The sequence below is a fragment of the Mastigoproctus giganteus genome, chromosome 9, assembly GCF_048544385.1.
Source record: "Mastigoproctus giganteus isolate SK-2022 chromosome 9, ASM4854438v1, whole genome shotgun sequence".
Classification (NCBI taxonomy): Eukaryota; Metazoa; Arthropoda; class Arachnida; order Uropygi; family Thelyphonidae; genus Mastigoproctus; species Mastigoproctus giganteus.
The window spans coordinates 203891665-203906784 of record NC_143583.1 but is presented as its reverse complement, the minus strand read 5'-3'; the positions used below and the strand labels follow the sequence as shown (position 1 = coordinate 203906784).

The following is a 15120-nucleotide window of genomic DNA, read 5'->3' as shown; positions in this document are numbered from 1 at the left end:
TAAGGAAACATAACAAACAAAATCAAAATTTTAGATAACTGGACTTGTCTAAAATTTAGTTGGAGTTTAATTTAGTTCAGAGTTCTCTAAAATTTGACAAATCAAAACAAAATGCACATATTCAACTTGATGTTAAAAGATCATAAACAGAATTAAATTTAAATAAATAAACTCAGTCAATTAACATTACTAATTATATAATATCAGTGTAAATACCCTATAGTTTACCCATAAATTTAACTACATAAGCAGTGTAAAGGCATTGTTTGATTATATCTCATATTGTGGCTACCTTCACAACGAGGTACCAGGTATTGCACTACTTCGAATAAATAATGCTTCTCTAGTAGAGGAGACTACTGTTATTTATTCTCAGTGGACACCACCACCCAGGTGTTTTGGAGCTTGTTAGCTCACTCATTGGTGGGCGGGCAGGTACCCTGACAATGCAGGCATGCCATTGCGGTTGTGAAGTTAATTCCACAATGAGAGATGCCAAATGGTGAAGCGAAAAAAATATATATTATACCTTGTGCATTTAGTCTTCAAAATATTATCATTATCTTCACCATCTCTCATATTGTGGAATTAACTTCAACTGTGATGTCTGCATTATCAGGATACTTCCCACCCACCGATGAGTGAGCCAACAAACTCTGAAACACATCTGGTTGGTGGTGGTGTCCACTGAGAATAAATAACAGTTGTGTTCGCTACTAGAGAAGCATTATTTATTCGAAGTAGTGCAATACCTGGTATCTCGTTGTGAAGGTAGCCACAATATGAGATATAATCAATCTTTGCACTACTTATTTAGTTAAATTTATTATTATTTTTATTATTATTATTATTAGCTATATGGTGCAAGGAAGCCTGAGGCTTATGCTGCACCAGCCAAAAAAAAAAAAAAAATCCCGAGTTACCCTGTCAGAGAGACAGAGTCGAAAGAGAATCACAAGAAAGAAAAAAATGATGATATCCAGCTCAGGACCCTGGGTGTGCCAAGCCCATACTCACCAGATGTGAGCCCCTGGGATTCTGGGTACACTATGGTGTATTTACACAAATATTATATAGTTAATTTCAACCCATAAAATATTATTATGCCTTGTGCATTTAGTCTTCAAAATAACATTACTGATGTAAACAGAATGATAAAATTAAATAACTTAATGAAGAATCCAGTGGCTATTAGGTTTCAAACTAAACAAAGAAAAAAGGGATTGTGTGTGTGTGTGTGTGTGTGTGTGTGAGAACTGGCCCCAAAAAAAAAGAAACTAGGCACTTAAAAGTTGCTAATTTATTTTTTCCTCATATTTCTTTGCTATACCTCCCACTGAACATTCTTTGCATGGTTATTTAATATCAAAGACATACATTTCCTATTCTTCTTCTATACTTTAAACTTCTGCTTTCTCTTATACATAAACATTTGTCTTCTTGGAATTGCATTGTTAATTCTCATTTGTGCCACAAGTTTGTAATTGAAACTCTAACTACAGCTAGTAAAATAAAAACCTTTTAAGAACTGAATATTAACAATTAATAAGAACTGAAAGTTTTTAGTTTAAGTTCTTAATATTCTGTTCAGTTTTTATATACACCCTGCTCTACACTATGCTAACCCTCTGTATTCATGAGGTATACACTCCTGGGCATGATTGCAAATGCTGAAATTTGTGAATAAGTTCATGGACTCAAATATATCCATTTAATGAATTATATTATGCAGTGGTGATGGACCATTAATAATTTTTTTTTTTTTTTAAATAATGTAAGTTTAAAGACAATCTTCACTTGCTGATACAATAATGTAACTAGAACCCCTATTGATATTTGGTACCTTCATTAAGTGCAGAGCTTTCACGTACCTTATGATTCCTATAATTAATCTATTGAATATTTTCTTGAAAAAGATTATAGTACAAATATGAAAACTGAACTATTATATAATTTTAAATAGTAGTAGAAGTCATAGGCTGGTATCTGAGCACACAAGTCATAGAGTTATACCTAAAAGTCTGACAAGCTAGCATCCATGGGATTGTTGCAGTGAAGGATTATAAAATTTTTTATTCATTCATCATTTCAACTACAGTTTTGCTACATAGGTGTAGATTTCACTAAGAGCTATAAAAATTCTTGCACTTCTCCATAAAGTAAACATTAACTTAAAACACACATTTTTGGGGTTACCCCCAGACCCCCCACTTTTGTGGCCCTACATTACTAGATGATTTCACGAGCATTGAGAATGAGAACTGCTTGTGCACATCAACAGAAATGCCGTTTTTTGTTGTTGTTCTGGGGCTGCTGTCTCCAGACCCCCCCCCCCCTCCCCCCCTGCTAATACCTGGTACTAAAAACATACGATTACTGCGAAAAAAATCAAATTATCAAGAAACAACGTGAAAACAAAAAAAGTCACACATCAGTCCTCACATGCCGGCTGGTAGTACACTTCATCAAACATCCATGTGGAAAACACTTGATTTCCAAAGCTATCAAAATACATAAATTCATACAATTTTTTTCATAAAATTTATCCTTTGAAATAATAACACACAATAACCAAGAGCAGCATGATAATTTCATGCTGCTCTTGGTTATGGTTATATTCTTGGTTATATTCTCATGATAATTCACTCTAAAATCAGAAACGAATTTGCGTCCAATCAAACAATCAGAAACACAAAATGAGGTAAATTATGCATTCCCAGTAATGAGCCAATCACAGTACTCAACCAGATAATCACTCTGTTCTTCGGCCATACCCTCAACATGGTGTTTTGGGTATGTGCCCATGTTCTGGAGATCAGCGAAAATTCCTGTATATCAGTTGACAAAACCCAATGAATTGTCCTAGCACATGTCTGCACTGCTCAGAAAAGTTTATATCTGACTGCATAATTAACCCCCTTTCTTTTTCTCTCTCTATTATGCTGAGTGTGGTAACAATTTGTTGCTATGTTAATTTGAGATTACTGTTACTCATACAAAATACCTTGCATTTGTCAATGTTAAACTTCAATTGCCACTTCTTGGCCCACGTGTCTAGTTTTTCTAGATCTTGTTGCAGTAGCACTTGATTACTGTTATTAGCTTCCACCCTGCCAGATTACGTATTATCTACAAACTTAGACATCAAACCTGATATGCCTTCATCAATATCATTTAATGAGCACAAAACAACAATAGATTCAGCACTGTGAACCCTATGGAACTCCACTAACATCATTAGTCCATAAAGAGCAGTGCCCAGTGATAACTATCTTCTCCCACTGAACTATCCCTTTATCCATAGCAGCAACTTTTCCTTAATGCCATACTGCTTCAATTTTGCATAGCAGACTCATATGCAACAGTATCAAATGCTTTTCTGAAATCTAAGTATACAATGTCAAAATTATTTTTTGCATTTACTCCCTCTTATAATTTGACATGCTTCTGGCATCTACATCTCTAAAAAAATTCCCTATGTGTGAATGCAGATGGAAAATACCTGTTCAGTTTTGTCAGCAAATTGAATAGGATCATCAATAATTAAACCATTCATATCTAATTGACCATTGTGATTTATCCCCTTCCTTCTATTGTTTATATAAACAAAGAAGTCTGTTTCTTTTCTTTGCCAGAAATGTTCATCTGCCTTAGCTTGCCTAACATCCTTTTGACTTGATTGCAGATGAGTTTATATCTGTTGTAGGCATCTATCATCTGATAATTTATATGCACCCCATGCATTTTTCTATGCCACACCTTTCAGTTCATCTGACACCCATTTACGTCTAAGCCTTGGCCAGGATCTCTTAGTCAGTATGAAAAGCCTAATAGCTATTATTATTTGTATCCTTGAATACTCCCATATAGAACATATTGTTGATAACTTCATTAGTTGGTCCCACTGCATAGAATTTAAAAACTGTCTGAGAACATTGTAGTTACCTTTATGAAAGCAATCTGATGAGAGAGTGAAATAATATCTGATGAGGGACTGAATCCTAAAATGGGCTGTCATAGCAGTGGCTCATCTTTAAAATAAATTGCAAATTAACCTGTTTGCAGTGCTATATGCTTGATAGTAGCACAATAGCAGGATGACTTATTAGGAAGGCAAAACTTGTTTTGCTATGAGAGATAAGATTTGAGCATATATAGGAAGTTTAAATCCTGTTGTCTGTAAAAACATGTGAAATGGCAAAAGAGTCCTAACATCACATAATTTTAGTAAGACCAAATATCATTAGCTATTTTATAAGTTTGAAGATAAATTTTAGCTAATTTTTATTCATATTAAAAATCCAAAAATGGAATTTATATTCCTTGAGATGTTGCCATTTGAACAGAGAGTAGTGTTGTTATATGCTGCAGCCCAAGATAAATAAATAAATTTTCTGTTTATACTCCGGGATGACCAAATGGTCAGACGAGTTCACAAGATAGACAGAATACAAGAAACAGCACCGTATTCAGCAGTCAGGGGCTTGAACCCCGGTCACTCAAGGCACGTGTACTTATGCACCCGCGCGCCTGGCCACTAGGCTACGGCTGCACTTGCAATACTTGGGCCGAAAGCTAATTTCACTACCAGAGTGTCCATTCTCAAAAACCATTCAAAGAAAATTCATGATTTGTGAATAAGCAGATCCAAAAATAACTGGTTCATGAACATGCAGGGCAGCATGTGGTTATTATACAACTTAAATGTTTTCATCAGAAGTATTTTTTCACTTTGTTTAATATCATTAAACAAACAAGTAAATAGCATCTTACTTAAATGCCATTGTGTCAGTTTACGTGAAGTAACTTAATCAATCTCTATAAGGTGTTTCTGAGAACCATTTTTCTAAATTGTTCAAATATTTTAGTGCTCATAGCTACTTTCATTAGCATTGTGGTTAAATTATGACTTTTTTTTGTGGACAAAAAGTACCTGTCGACCCTGGTTCCTTTAGAAAGTTTGGGTTGGTTTTTAAGAACTGATTAGGAATAAAAGTTACTAACATAACCAGTCAGCTAACTAAATCTAATTATAAATTGCTAACTGTTTGAAGTACAGTTTAACAGTTTATATACTAACCTTTTAAAAAATTTGAAAAGCATATTAATTCGCAGTTAAATTTATTATGTGAATAAGGTGTGATAAATTACATTAATGGATTTAAACTGTAGATGTGAATGTAATGAAGTTTGCTCGATCTCGAGCTAATGAGATCTCAGTCCTCCTTAAAGAAGTGGAAACAAAGCAACTGAAACTGGCGACACAGCAAATACCTCGGCATATGAGGAGGAGAGCTGCTAGCCATAATGCTAAGCGAATGCCACGTCGACTTAGAGTGCGTGCTATGAGAGAGGTAAGTCAGTCTTGCAATTTATTTTTAATTATTAAGTACTTTTAGTGATGGTTTATTTTGTGGTATAATGGACCTTATGATATAATAATAATATACTGTATGGTAATGAATTTAATTCATTCTATTATAAGGTGTCATTATTTATTCCTAAGTATTATACCTTCTGGACTGTAGGATATGGATCCTCTGCCCTTTGAAAGACAAACTAGAGACTCAGCTTAGCATGCAATTATGGTGAGTTATCCTTGCAATGGTATTTACATAGTAAGGATGTGTCTCCCTTTTTCATGTTGGTATCAGCGATCCTGTAACAATAACTGAGGAGAGGAGAGAGTGCTCTGGGTCCTGGTGAAATATTCTATCACATTTCACCAGTTAAATCTCTATATTCTGTGCTTATTTTTTCAGTAAGATTCTCTTTTGAAAATTCCTAACTCATGTACTGACTTTCTCCTAAACCAAGAAAAGATAAAGCTCACCCACATAATAACAAACCAATTTCTCTAAATGACCTTGGTAATGACCTTGGTAAAACCTTGGCAATGACCTTGGTAAAACCTTGGCTAAAGATGATCTCTAATAGGCCTAAGTAGAAAAGTTTGGTCAAAGATCTGTAACCTTTCAAAAAAAAAAAGTTTAGTCATGGTATCAAAGAGGCCTTTGACCCTTCTTAGCATTTTGGCATTCTTTAAGATCTTCACATTCTTGGCTCATGAGAACATTAACCAAGTTTCTTCCAATGCTGTACTTGTCAAACTTATCATCAAAATATTCTTTCACACAGAAAGGAGTCCCAAAAGGCTCGGTTTATTCTCTTTGCTATTAGAATAAACCAATGACAAAGAAAAGTCCTGCTAATGTTTAAACACACCTATTTGCTAATGACAGATGTCTTATGCCACTCCAAAAACAAGAACAACATCGAAAGAACTTCACTGTTCATTCAGTAAAATAGAGCTGTCTATGTTGGAGAATGGCAGTTGCCCCCCACAAAAATATACAGCAGAAAACCACTGCTGTATATTTTTGTGGGTGGAGGGGGCGGAATTACACCCTGGACCAGGATCGACCGGGGGTTCATCCTATAGTGATCTCTGGCAGTGTTAATTTCCTAAGCCTAACTTTTGACAGTAATTTTGATTTTTTTTTTAAAAAGAAATACATGAACTCAAAAAAAAAACAAAAACCACGTACTTTCTCACCCTGCTTCACTTGTTCCATGTATTTAGCTTAATGCACCCTGGTATATGACTGCTAGAAAGTGTAACTGTGAGTGGTTCAACTGAATTAATTAGTGTGCTTTATGAATTCCCCCAGTGCTTTTCAAACAAAGTTTGAAAACTTTCCATTCAAAGTTTTTGGAAGCAAACAAACCATTGCTTCATCTCAGGAGGAAATTGAATTGCTATTCTTAAATTATACTGCCTTGATGCAGAGCCTGCCAGCTCATCTCTTGTGGTAATTTCTCATTGACCAACAGTGGATAAGTTAATTTTAACATTAAGTTTAAAGAAATTTGGTATGTTGTTTACATGTAACTCTAATGCAACATTAAAGTTACACGTAGACAACATACCAAAAAAACTTCTTCTATAGGCTGTATATTCACTATCTTGTAATAACTATTTTGTATGTGTTGGTAGCATTATAGCAAATATTAAACTTTAGACAATTGCACATAGCATATGTGTCAACGAATTCCCATTGTATCCAGATATGTACTGATGGATTCAAAACTGACACTTGACATAGGTGCAATAGCAGTCTCCTTTTGTCATATCTGTATCACTCCCTGGCGCCTCCGTAGCCAGGTGGGCAGGAGCAACAGTGCATAGCATATGCTTCTTGATTAGACCGGGGTTCAAGCCCGTGAGCCACCAAATACGGAGGATGCGGAAAGGTCAGGGAATGACCATCACATATCCCCAGAGCAATATGGCCTTAGTTGCTAATGCTCCTAAAAAAAAACCAAATAACAAATCACTCCCTGTTGAATGCATACAATTCAGTGGTGCATGCACTACTGAATTGCATTAGATCACATAAACATATTTCCTAATCCCCAGATGCAAGTTTAGCCTCCCATCTTATTATGAGACAAATCTGATCTTGGTTGATTGAGCATGATGCAACTTGCCATTTTGTCAAGTTCTGTTCAATTCTGAGGCACACTTGAATTCCTAAAAATTAAAATGCAGGTCAAGCTGCCAAACACCCAGTTATACCCTCTAGACACAGAGGGCCTGTTACTGCTTGCACTCTTATATGAGCCACAAATGTGGAGCTCCAGCCTTTAAAAGAATTGATAGGAAGTAGTAGTTCTTTTCAGAACATGGGAAGAATTACTTCTTGTTAACTGAAACACATCCTCATAGACTGCCCATGTTACCAAATTGGCAGGACTATAGCCTTTAACATCACTTCTTGTTAAATGAAACACATCCTCATACCATGTTACCAAATTGACAGTAATAGTTTAAATCTATTAAAGTTATCTGAGCCATTAGTTTGATGATTTAGTGCTAATTGAAAATATCAGTCTATAGGAAACAACACCAACTTGATTTGAATTCTTTAGTTACTCGAAACAAATCACTTCTGACCAGATTTATACCCTTATGCATCTTTCTTTCAATAACATATAACAGACACCATATGACCAATGCAATTTTTCCACCATTAAACCTTAAAAAATGAGGCTATTCATTACAGATTCTTCCAGTCTTCTTTGTGATCCTCAAACCACTAACACATTTTGGCATTGTAGATGGTTGCATTGTCGTCTTGAAAGTACTCCTGCCCATAGGGGTAAACATGTAACATTGCTAGGTGTACCTGATAGGTAATGATATTTGGATGTGCTTTGGCATTTGTGATGAGACAAGAAGTATGCCATGAAAACATGCCCCATACCATTACACACCCTCTAGCAGCCTGTACTGTCAATACACAAGATGGCTTCAGGATTTTGTGTGATTTCCTCTATATATGAACTCTTCAGTCAGTATTGAAAATGTTAAATCAGGACTCATTAGACCCCACAACTTGCCTCCAGTCCTTCTATATCCATCATTTGTGTTCCTGGCATTAATGAAGCCATATTGTCCTGATGGTGTCCATGGTCAGTCTTCTGCAATAGTCTCTTATAGTGTATTCTTTATAGGGTTCTTTGCATGGTGTGTACCAATGTTTTGTGACATTGCAGACTTAAATGCAAAGGTTAATTGTTCCTTCATTTGCCAACAGGTACACTTGATAATCTATTCCAAATGTTCAGTTGCATCTGTTCAAGGATGTTTTCCAGTTGGTTTTCCATTTAAACATCTTTAGATCTCTTTGGGATCCTGCCCATTTCCTATTGCTAGTGAACCAGTTTTGGATACTGGTAGAGTCACATGTCATTATAGCACTTTCCTGCACATGTAGCATACCATTGGACCTTTTTTGAGTTATTCAGAATGAGAGTAAAAAGACATTCCAGTCATGGATGTCTCGATTTAAATATTTTTGTATATAATCCAAATCTTCATTGGGCATAATAAAGTTGCCAGGAACTGCAATAATATCTGGTAGCAAAAAATGAAAACATTTTTTACAGATTAAAAAACATTAAGTGTGATCCTATTCTAAGAAAAAAGTATCTGCAAAGATACAGCACTTCATAGTTTAAGCATAAAATTAAACTATGAAAAAACTTTAATGTAGCTGTGCTTTTTCTTTTAAAACAACTTTTTAATACTAAAAATTAGTTTTACCATTGTTGTTTAGAAAAGTGTTACTCAAGCTTTTCTTATGCACTTCTTCCTAAATAAAAAAAAATTATTCATTTTGCTATTAAAATAAAAATAATGTTATTCACAGCTTGTAGGACCCCTATGAAACTGTGGAATACTGGTTATGAAACTTTGATTTAGGTTTCTGTTATATGCTGATTTGGCATAAAGTTATTGAAATATCTAAATTACCAAAATGTTTCACATTTATAGTACAAAATATGTTTGATAAATAGATTTTTTGAAATTTTCTTTGCTGTAGAAAGTTTTTTATAAGGCCTGATGGTGTAGTGATGCACACCCACTGGTTGTAGCTAATTGGTGGGAGGACCAGGTTCAAACCCTGGTCAGGTCTAGAGGAGGTCTCTCCTTGCTAATTTTACAGTAAAGAAAAAGATTCCAAAGTTCATCCAGGTTTACTTAAGATTAATATTTTATATTTGTAAGATATAGTATTGCTACAACTTTTATGGCAAATCAGATTTTGTTTTAATTTATAGATTTTCTGTTGTAATTAGCAATTAATGTGCATATAAAGAGGATTGTGTGTGTTCTAGATATTTGGTTCTTGAAAGTAACAAATAAGCAGCCAGCAGAGCAAGATTTTCATAATGTCCAACAGTGATACAAAAGTGCTGAACTTGATGGGCTGCAAATTACTTGTATAAAGTGAATGCCATAGAATTTTTTTTTTTTTTTTTTTTTTTTTTAACCCTCTCTTCTACAAATTCCTATAGCAGTACACTTCTCATCTAATACAGAATCTGTGTAGAGGGTTTATATTCAGTGTAAACTTCATTTTTATCCCTCATCTCAGTATTTATTAGCTGATAACTGAGAGTGAACCGAAGGTCGGAGTTGATATTATGTTCCTGGAACAAGTCTATGCTATTGTACTGCAGTATAATAGCATAGATGTAGTTCTTGTTAAAAATGTCAGGTTTTTTTTTTTTTTTTTTTTTTTACACAACAGTACCCCTTCCTCATAAAATTTTCTTTAACATACATGAGCGTGGTGCTTTCAGAAATTAATTTTTTTTTTTTTTTTAAGGTCTAAAATTACAGAAGTGCAATATGTGTATATACATACAGTGCCGACAAAAAAACTGCATCACCTTAAAAAAAAAAAAAAGTAACATTTGTAGTGAAATGTACAAGATATTATTTGATTGATTTTTTTATAAGATATCGTTTGATTATCATTTTGTTTGTCGCAAAGCAAAGGTATTGTGCCAGATAACGCTTCTATTGCAGCAGAAGACAGTAATTGCAAGGTATTGCATCAGCCGTTTCTATAAATACAGCTTTGGAAGGGTTTCATGCTCATTAGCATCCTGTTTTGCAGAGGTGTAAGCATGACTCCATATGTTCAGTTGACACCAAGAAAAAAAAGTGTAGCTGTTGCTCTGTCCCAGGAAGAACTTTCTATGCGTGCTGTTGCTGATCAAATTGGCTGTCACTGGTCAACAGGATTCCAGGTGCTGAAATTAAAGCATGAAACTGGTGACGTGAAGAGAAGACCTGGATCAGGCCATAAGAGAGTGACTACACCTTCCCAAGATCGATATTTGAAATGGCTGTGCCTTTGTAATTGCCATGCTACTGCTCCTGATCTAAAACTGGACTTTGAGATGGCCTCTGGTGTTGAAACAAGTGCATGACCTATCCAAAGACTGCTTTCTGAATGTGGTCTGCATTCCTATCAGCCCAAAAAGAAGCCTTTGTTGACCCAACGAATGAGGAAGAAGTAACTTGCTTGGGCTAAAACGCGTGTTTCATGGACAAAAGAGCAATGGGACACCGTCATCTTTTCTGACGAATCGAAATTCAACCTGCATGGCTTGGATGGGAAGCGATATGTCAGAAGACGAAAATCAGAGGCATACCATCCTGACTGCATAACACTGACTTTAAAGTTCCCCGCCAGTCAGATGGTGTGGGGATGCACAACAAGCAAAGGGGTGGGGCGAATTAAGTTTATTAATGGAATGGTGAATGTAGAAACCTACGCTGCTATCTTGGAGGAGTGCCTGAAACCCGTTATTAGGGATCACCACACAGATGTCCAAAACTGCGTTTTTCAACAAGACTCAGCACCTTGCCACACAGCAAAATTGGTAAGTTTTATGCTATTTAGATTTAATGATGAGTTTTGTCTTCTTGTCTCACAAGGCTTAAATTATACACCAATATTTTCCCTCGTTTTTCTCCCTTAAGGTGCAGTCATACCTCAGAAATACTGAAATTAGTGTTGGACTGCCTGGCAACAGTGCAGATTTTGAACCCTATTGAAAATTACTGGTACATAATGTCGTCTAAAATTGCTCAGAAGAAGCCAACAAGTAAGATTCAGCTGCAGGAGAATAATTATAAGGTTGTGATACCATGAAATTGGGCAACTGTATATCCAGAAGTTGATTAACTCTATGCTAGATTGTTGCAAGGCTGTAATTATAGCTAGAGGAGGAACAACAAAATATTGAGGACTTATTTTTCTGATTTACAGTACATAATACTATTGCATTAATTTGTCATATTGGTTTGTACATGTAAATGCAATAAAATGTGTTTGGTTGTCATGATTGCCATTTGCATGATTTCTCATATTTCCATTAATTGCACATTTTACCCTTTGGGAAGATATTTATGGTAATTGGGTATATCAGGTGGAGTTTTTTTATTGGATTTCATTCACAGAGATATATATCCCATTGATATTTGAAATGGCTATGCCTTTGTAATTGCCATGATACTGTTCCTGATCTAAAACTGGACTTTGAGATGGCCTCTGGTGTTGAAACAAGTGCACGACCTATCGAAAGACTGCTTTGGAACATTTCTGCAAAACATTATTTCCAAAATTCACAAGTGATAGTTTTTTTTTTTTTTTTGTCTGCCACTATATATATACACACACACTATAATAGATACTAACTTTTTTAAGTTAAGACCATTTCTTAGCAATTTCTAGTGCCATTGCCACTATTAAACATTATGTTATTGATGTAAAAATTTTAACATAAAAGTGAACAAGTGAAACATTTTAAATCATCATCAACCATGATATTTCATATTAGATAGTCATACCCAATAGCCATACCTAGAAATACCCAATGCTAAAATGTTAAAAGTCAATGTGCCATTCAGTAATCTGTGTACTAAATAACCAAGCATAAGGCACAATTTAAAAACTAATTATTAAACTACTTCTAATTACTGTATTTAAAGGTTAGTACTACCCAGATGGTATGTTATTCGTGGATTACTGCTATCCAAATGTAGCATCTTGCATTTTTCACTGTTAAACCTCCGTTTCCATTTTACAACCCATCTGCTGAGTTTATCTGCAGTAGATCCTCTCGAAGTAGCATACCCTGATTATTCTCATTAACCACTGTATCTGCTATTGTATCATCAATAAACTTAAACATCAAACATGAAATAACCGTATCAGTAAAGGGCCCAACAATGAATTTTCCCCCACAAACTCTTTATCATTTTAGTCCATGAAGAGCAGTAGCCATATAACCAGTTTCCTACCACTTAACCATCCCTTTATTCATAGTAGTAACTTTCCCATAATGCCACATTACTCCAGTACATGTGGTACAGTATCAAAGGCTTGACCGAAATCTAAATATATTATCTGTTTTCTATCTAATTACTGTACTATGTTTCTGTGCCCCTTACACCAGTAAGGGGCACAGAAATTTCTCGTAATCTGCCTTTGCCTGCCAAAGGCAGGCGAAGGCAGATTATGAGAAATCCTTGGCAAAAGATGCTAAGAAAAACAGCAAGGATTTCTTTACTTATATAAACTCTAAAAGGAAGGGGATGAATCTGATTGGTCCACTTGACATCGATGGTTCGACTGTTGATGATCCTGCTCAGATAGCAAACAAACTGAATGAGTATTTTGCATCTACATTCATACATGAGGAATTATTAAGGTTTGAAAATGGCAGAAGGTTATCAAATTGTAGCAGGATACTTAATGATTTTGTAATAACTGAGAGCAAAGTGGAAGAGAAACTGTTGAAGTTAAACGTAAGAAAAGCACCTGGGGTGGATGGGATCTATCCAGTTATATTAAAGGAGGCGGCAAAGCAACTAAGCAAACCCTTAGCCATAATTATGAGAGCATCCTTGGACTCAGGGGAGGTTCCCACGGACTGGAGATGTGCAAATGTATCCCCATTTCACAAAGAGGGATCGAAGGGTGACACGAGTAATTACAGACCAGTTAGTTTAACTTCTGTTCTGGGTAAAATAATGGAGTCACTGGTTAAAGATGCATTGCAGGATCATCTAGACAAGACTGCAGCAATAATTCAGACACAGCATGGTTTTGTTAAGGGAAAGTCTTGTCTGACAAATTTGATTGGTTGTTATGATGTGGTTACAAAGGAACTGGATGCAAAAAATAATTTTGATATCATATATTTGGATTTCAGGAAAGCTTTTGACACTGTTGCGCATGGAAGACTATTGTACAAATTGGAGCAGAATGGTATTAAGGGTAAGTTGCTACAATGGATAAAAGGATGGTTAAGTGCGAGAAGACAGGGTGGTAATCAATGGGTGCTGCTTGGACTAATGTTATTAGTGGAGTCCCACAGGATTCGGTGTTGGGTCACTGTTGTTTTGTATATTTATCAATGATATTGATGAAGGTATATCAGGCTTAGTGTCGAAGTTTGCAGATGATACAAAGGTTGGCAGGGTTGTTAATGACAGTAATGGCAGTGTACTACTGCAACAGGATCTAGATAATTTGGGCAGATGGGCTAAGAAGTGGAAACTGAAGTTTAACCTTGACAAATGCAAAGTACTGCATATGGGTAGAAGTAACCCCAGAGAAATGTACCAACTGTGTGATACTACACTTAAGGTGGTAGAAAATGAAAAAGACCTGGGAGTAATTGTGCAGGCAAATATGAAGTTTTCTGAGCAATGCAGACAGGCTGCCAGGGCAGGTCATGGGGTTTTGTCAATGATATATAGGAATTTTGCTAGCAGGGAAAAGGAGGTGATTATCCCTCTGTATAAGGCAATGGTCAGGCCACGCCTTGAGTACTGCGTACAGGTCTGGAGGCCTCATTCTAGGAAGGATGTAGATTTACTTGAGCGTGTACAGAGAAGGGCAACAAGATTGGTGAGGGGAATGAAGGGATCCTCTTATCAAGAGAGGCTTAAGTTCTGCAAATTGCAGTGGCTGGAGACTAAGCACCTACGCGGTGATCTGATTGAGGTGTATAAGGCCTTGAATGGGTTCAGCACGCTGAATTCTGATGGGATCCTTCCACTTGTTCAGATTACGAACCTAAGGGGGCATAAATTCAAATTAAGAAAAGACAGATGCAGAATAGATGTGCGGAAATTTGCCTTTAGCCAGTGGGTGGTTAATTGCTGGAACAAACTTCCATCTGTCGTTGTGGAAGTTGATAGGTTGAATAAATTTAAGGAGGAACTGGACAGGCATTTGGAGGGAATGGTGTGTGTTTTTTTTTTTTTTTTGGCTGATGCTGTATAAGCTCATACATTTGCTTTCTTGTATCACATGCCACTACTACTACTACTACTACCACCAGTATTGTATTGGCCTGAAAATGAAAGCTTTAAATAATAGCTTTATATGGTGTTGAAATATATAAACTATAAACTTGTGTGACTAATTTTTAACAATTAACAACAAAATATGTCAGGACCATTATATATTCCCCACTACTTTATGCAGCTGAAATCTGGGTATCAGCAGCACCTACGATCAGAAAACCCATCTGGGCAGCGGAATATTGCCTCCTCAAATGGGTAACCTACAAGCACAGGTTACTACCCCATGTTCATACAACTGAAATGGAATCCCCAGGCTGCCCTCTCTCATTGATAAAAAAAAAAGACTGATAATCACAGTAAAGATGTTGACTGGTCTGATCACATCTCCTTCATTCTGGGATTGCTGTGGTTGGAGGATTCTACCTGCCCAGCTATTT

The 15120-nt window shown here is 35.9% G+C and overlaps 1 protein-coding gene across 1 annotated transcript in view; it reads left to right on the top strand.

The window, feature by feature from the left end:
* Positions 1 to 15120, top strand: part of Pop1 (POP1 ribonuclease P/MRP subunit) — a 126368-nt gene that overhangs the window by 12316 nt on the left and 98932 nt on the right. Inside the window, exon 4 of the mRNA XM_090380896.1 lies at positions 5173 to 5354. Coding sequence (XP_090237022.1) covers positions 5173 to 5354 — 182 coding nt within the window. The remainder of the gene's footprint in view (positions 1 to 5172; positions 5355 to 15120) is intronic.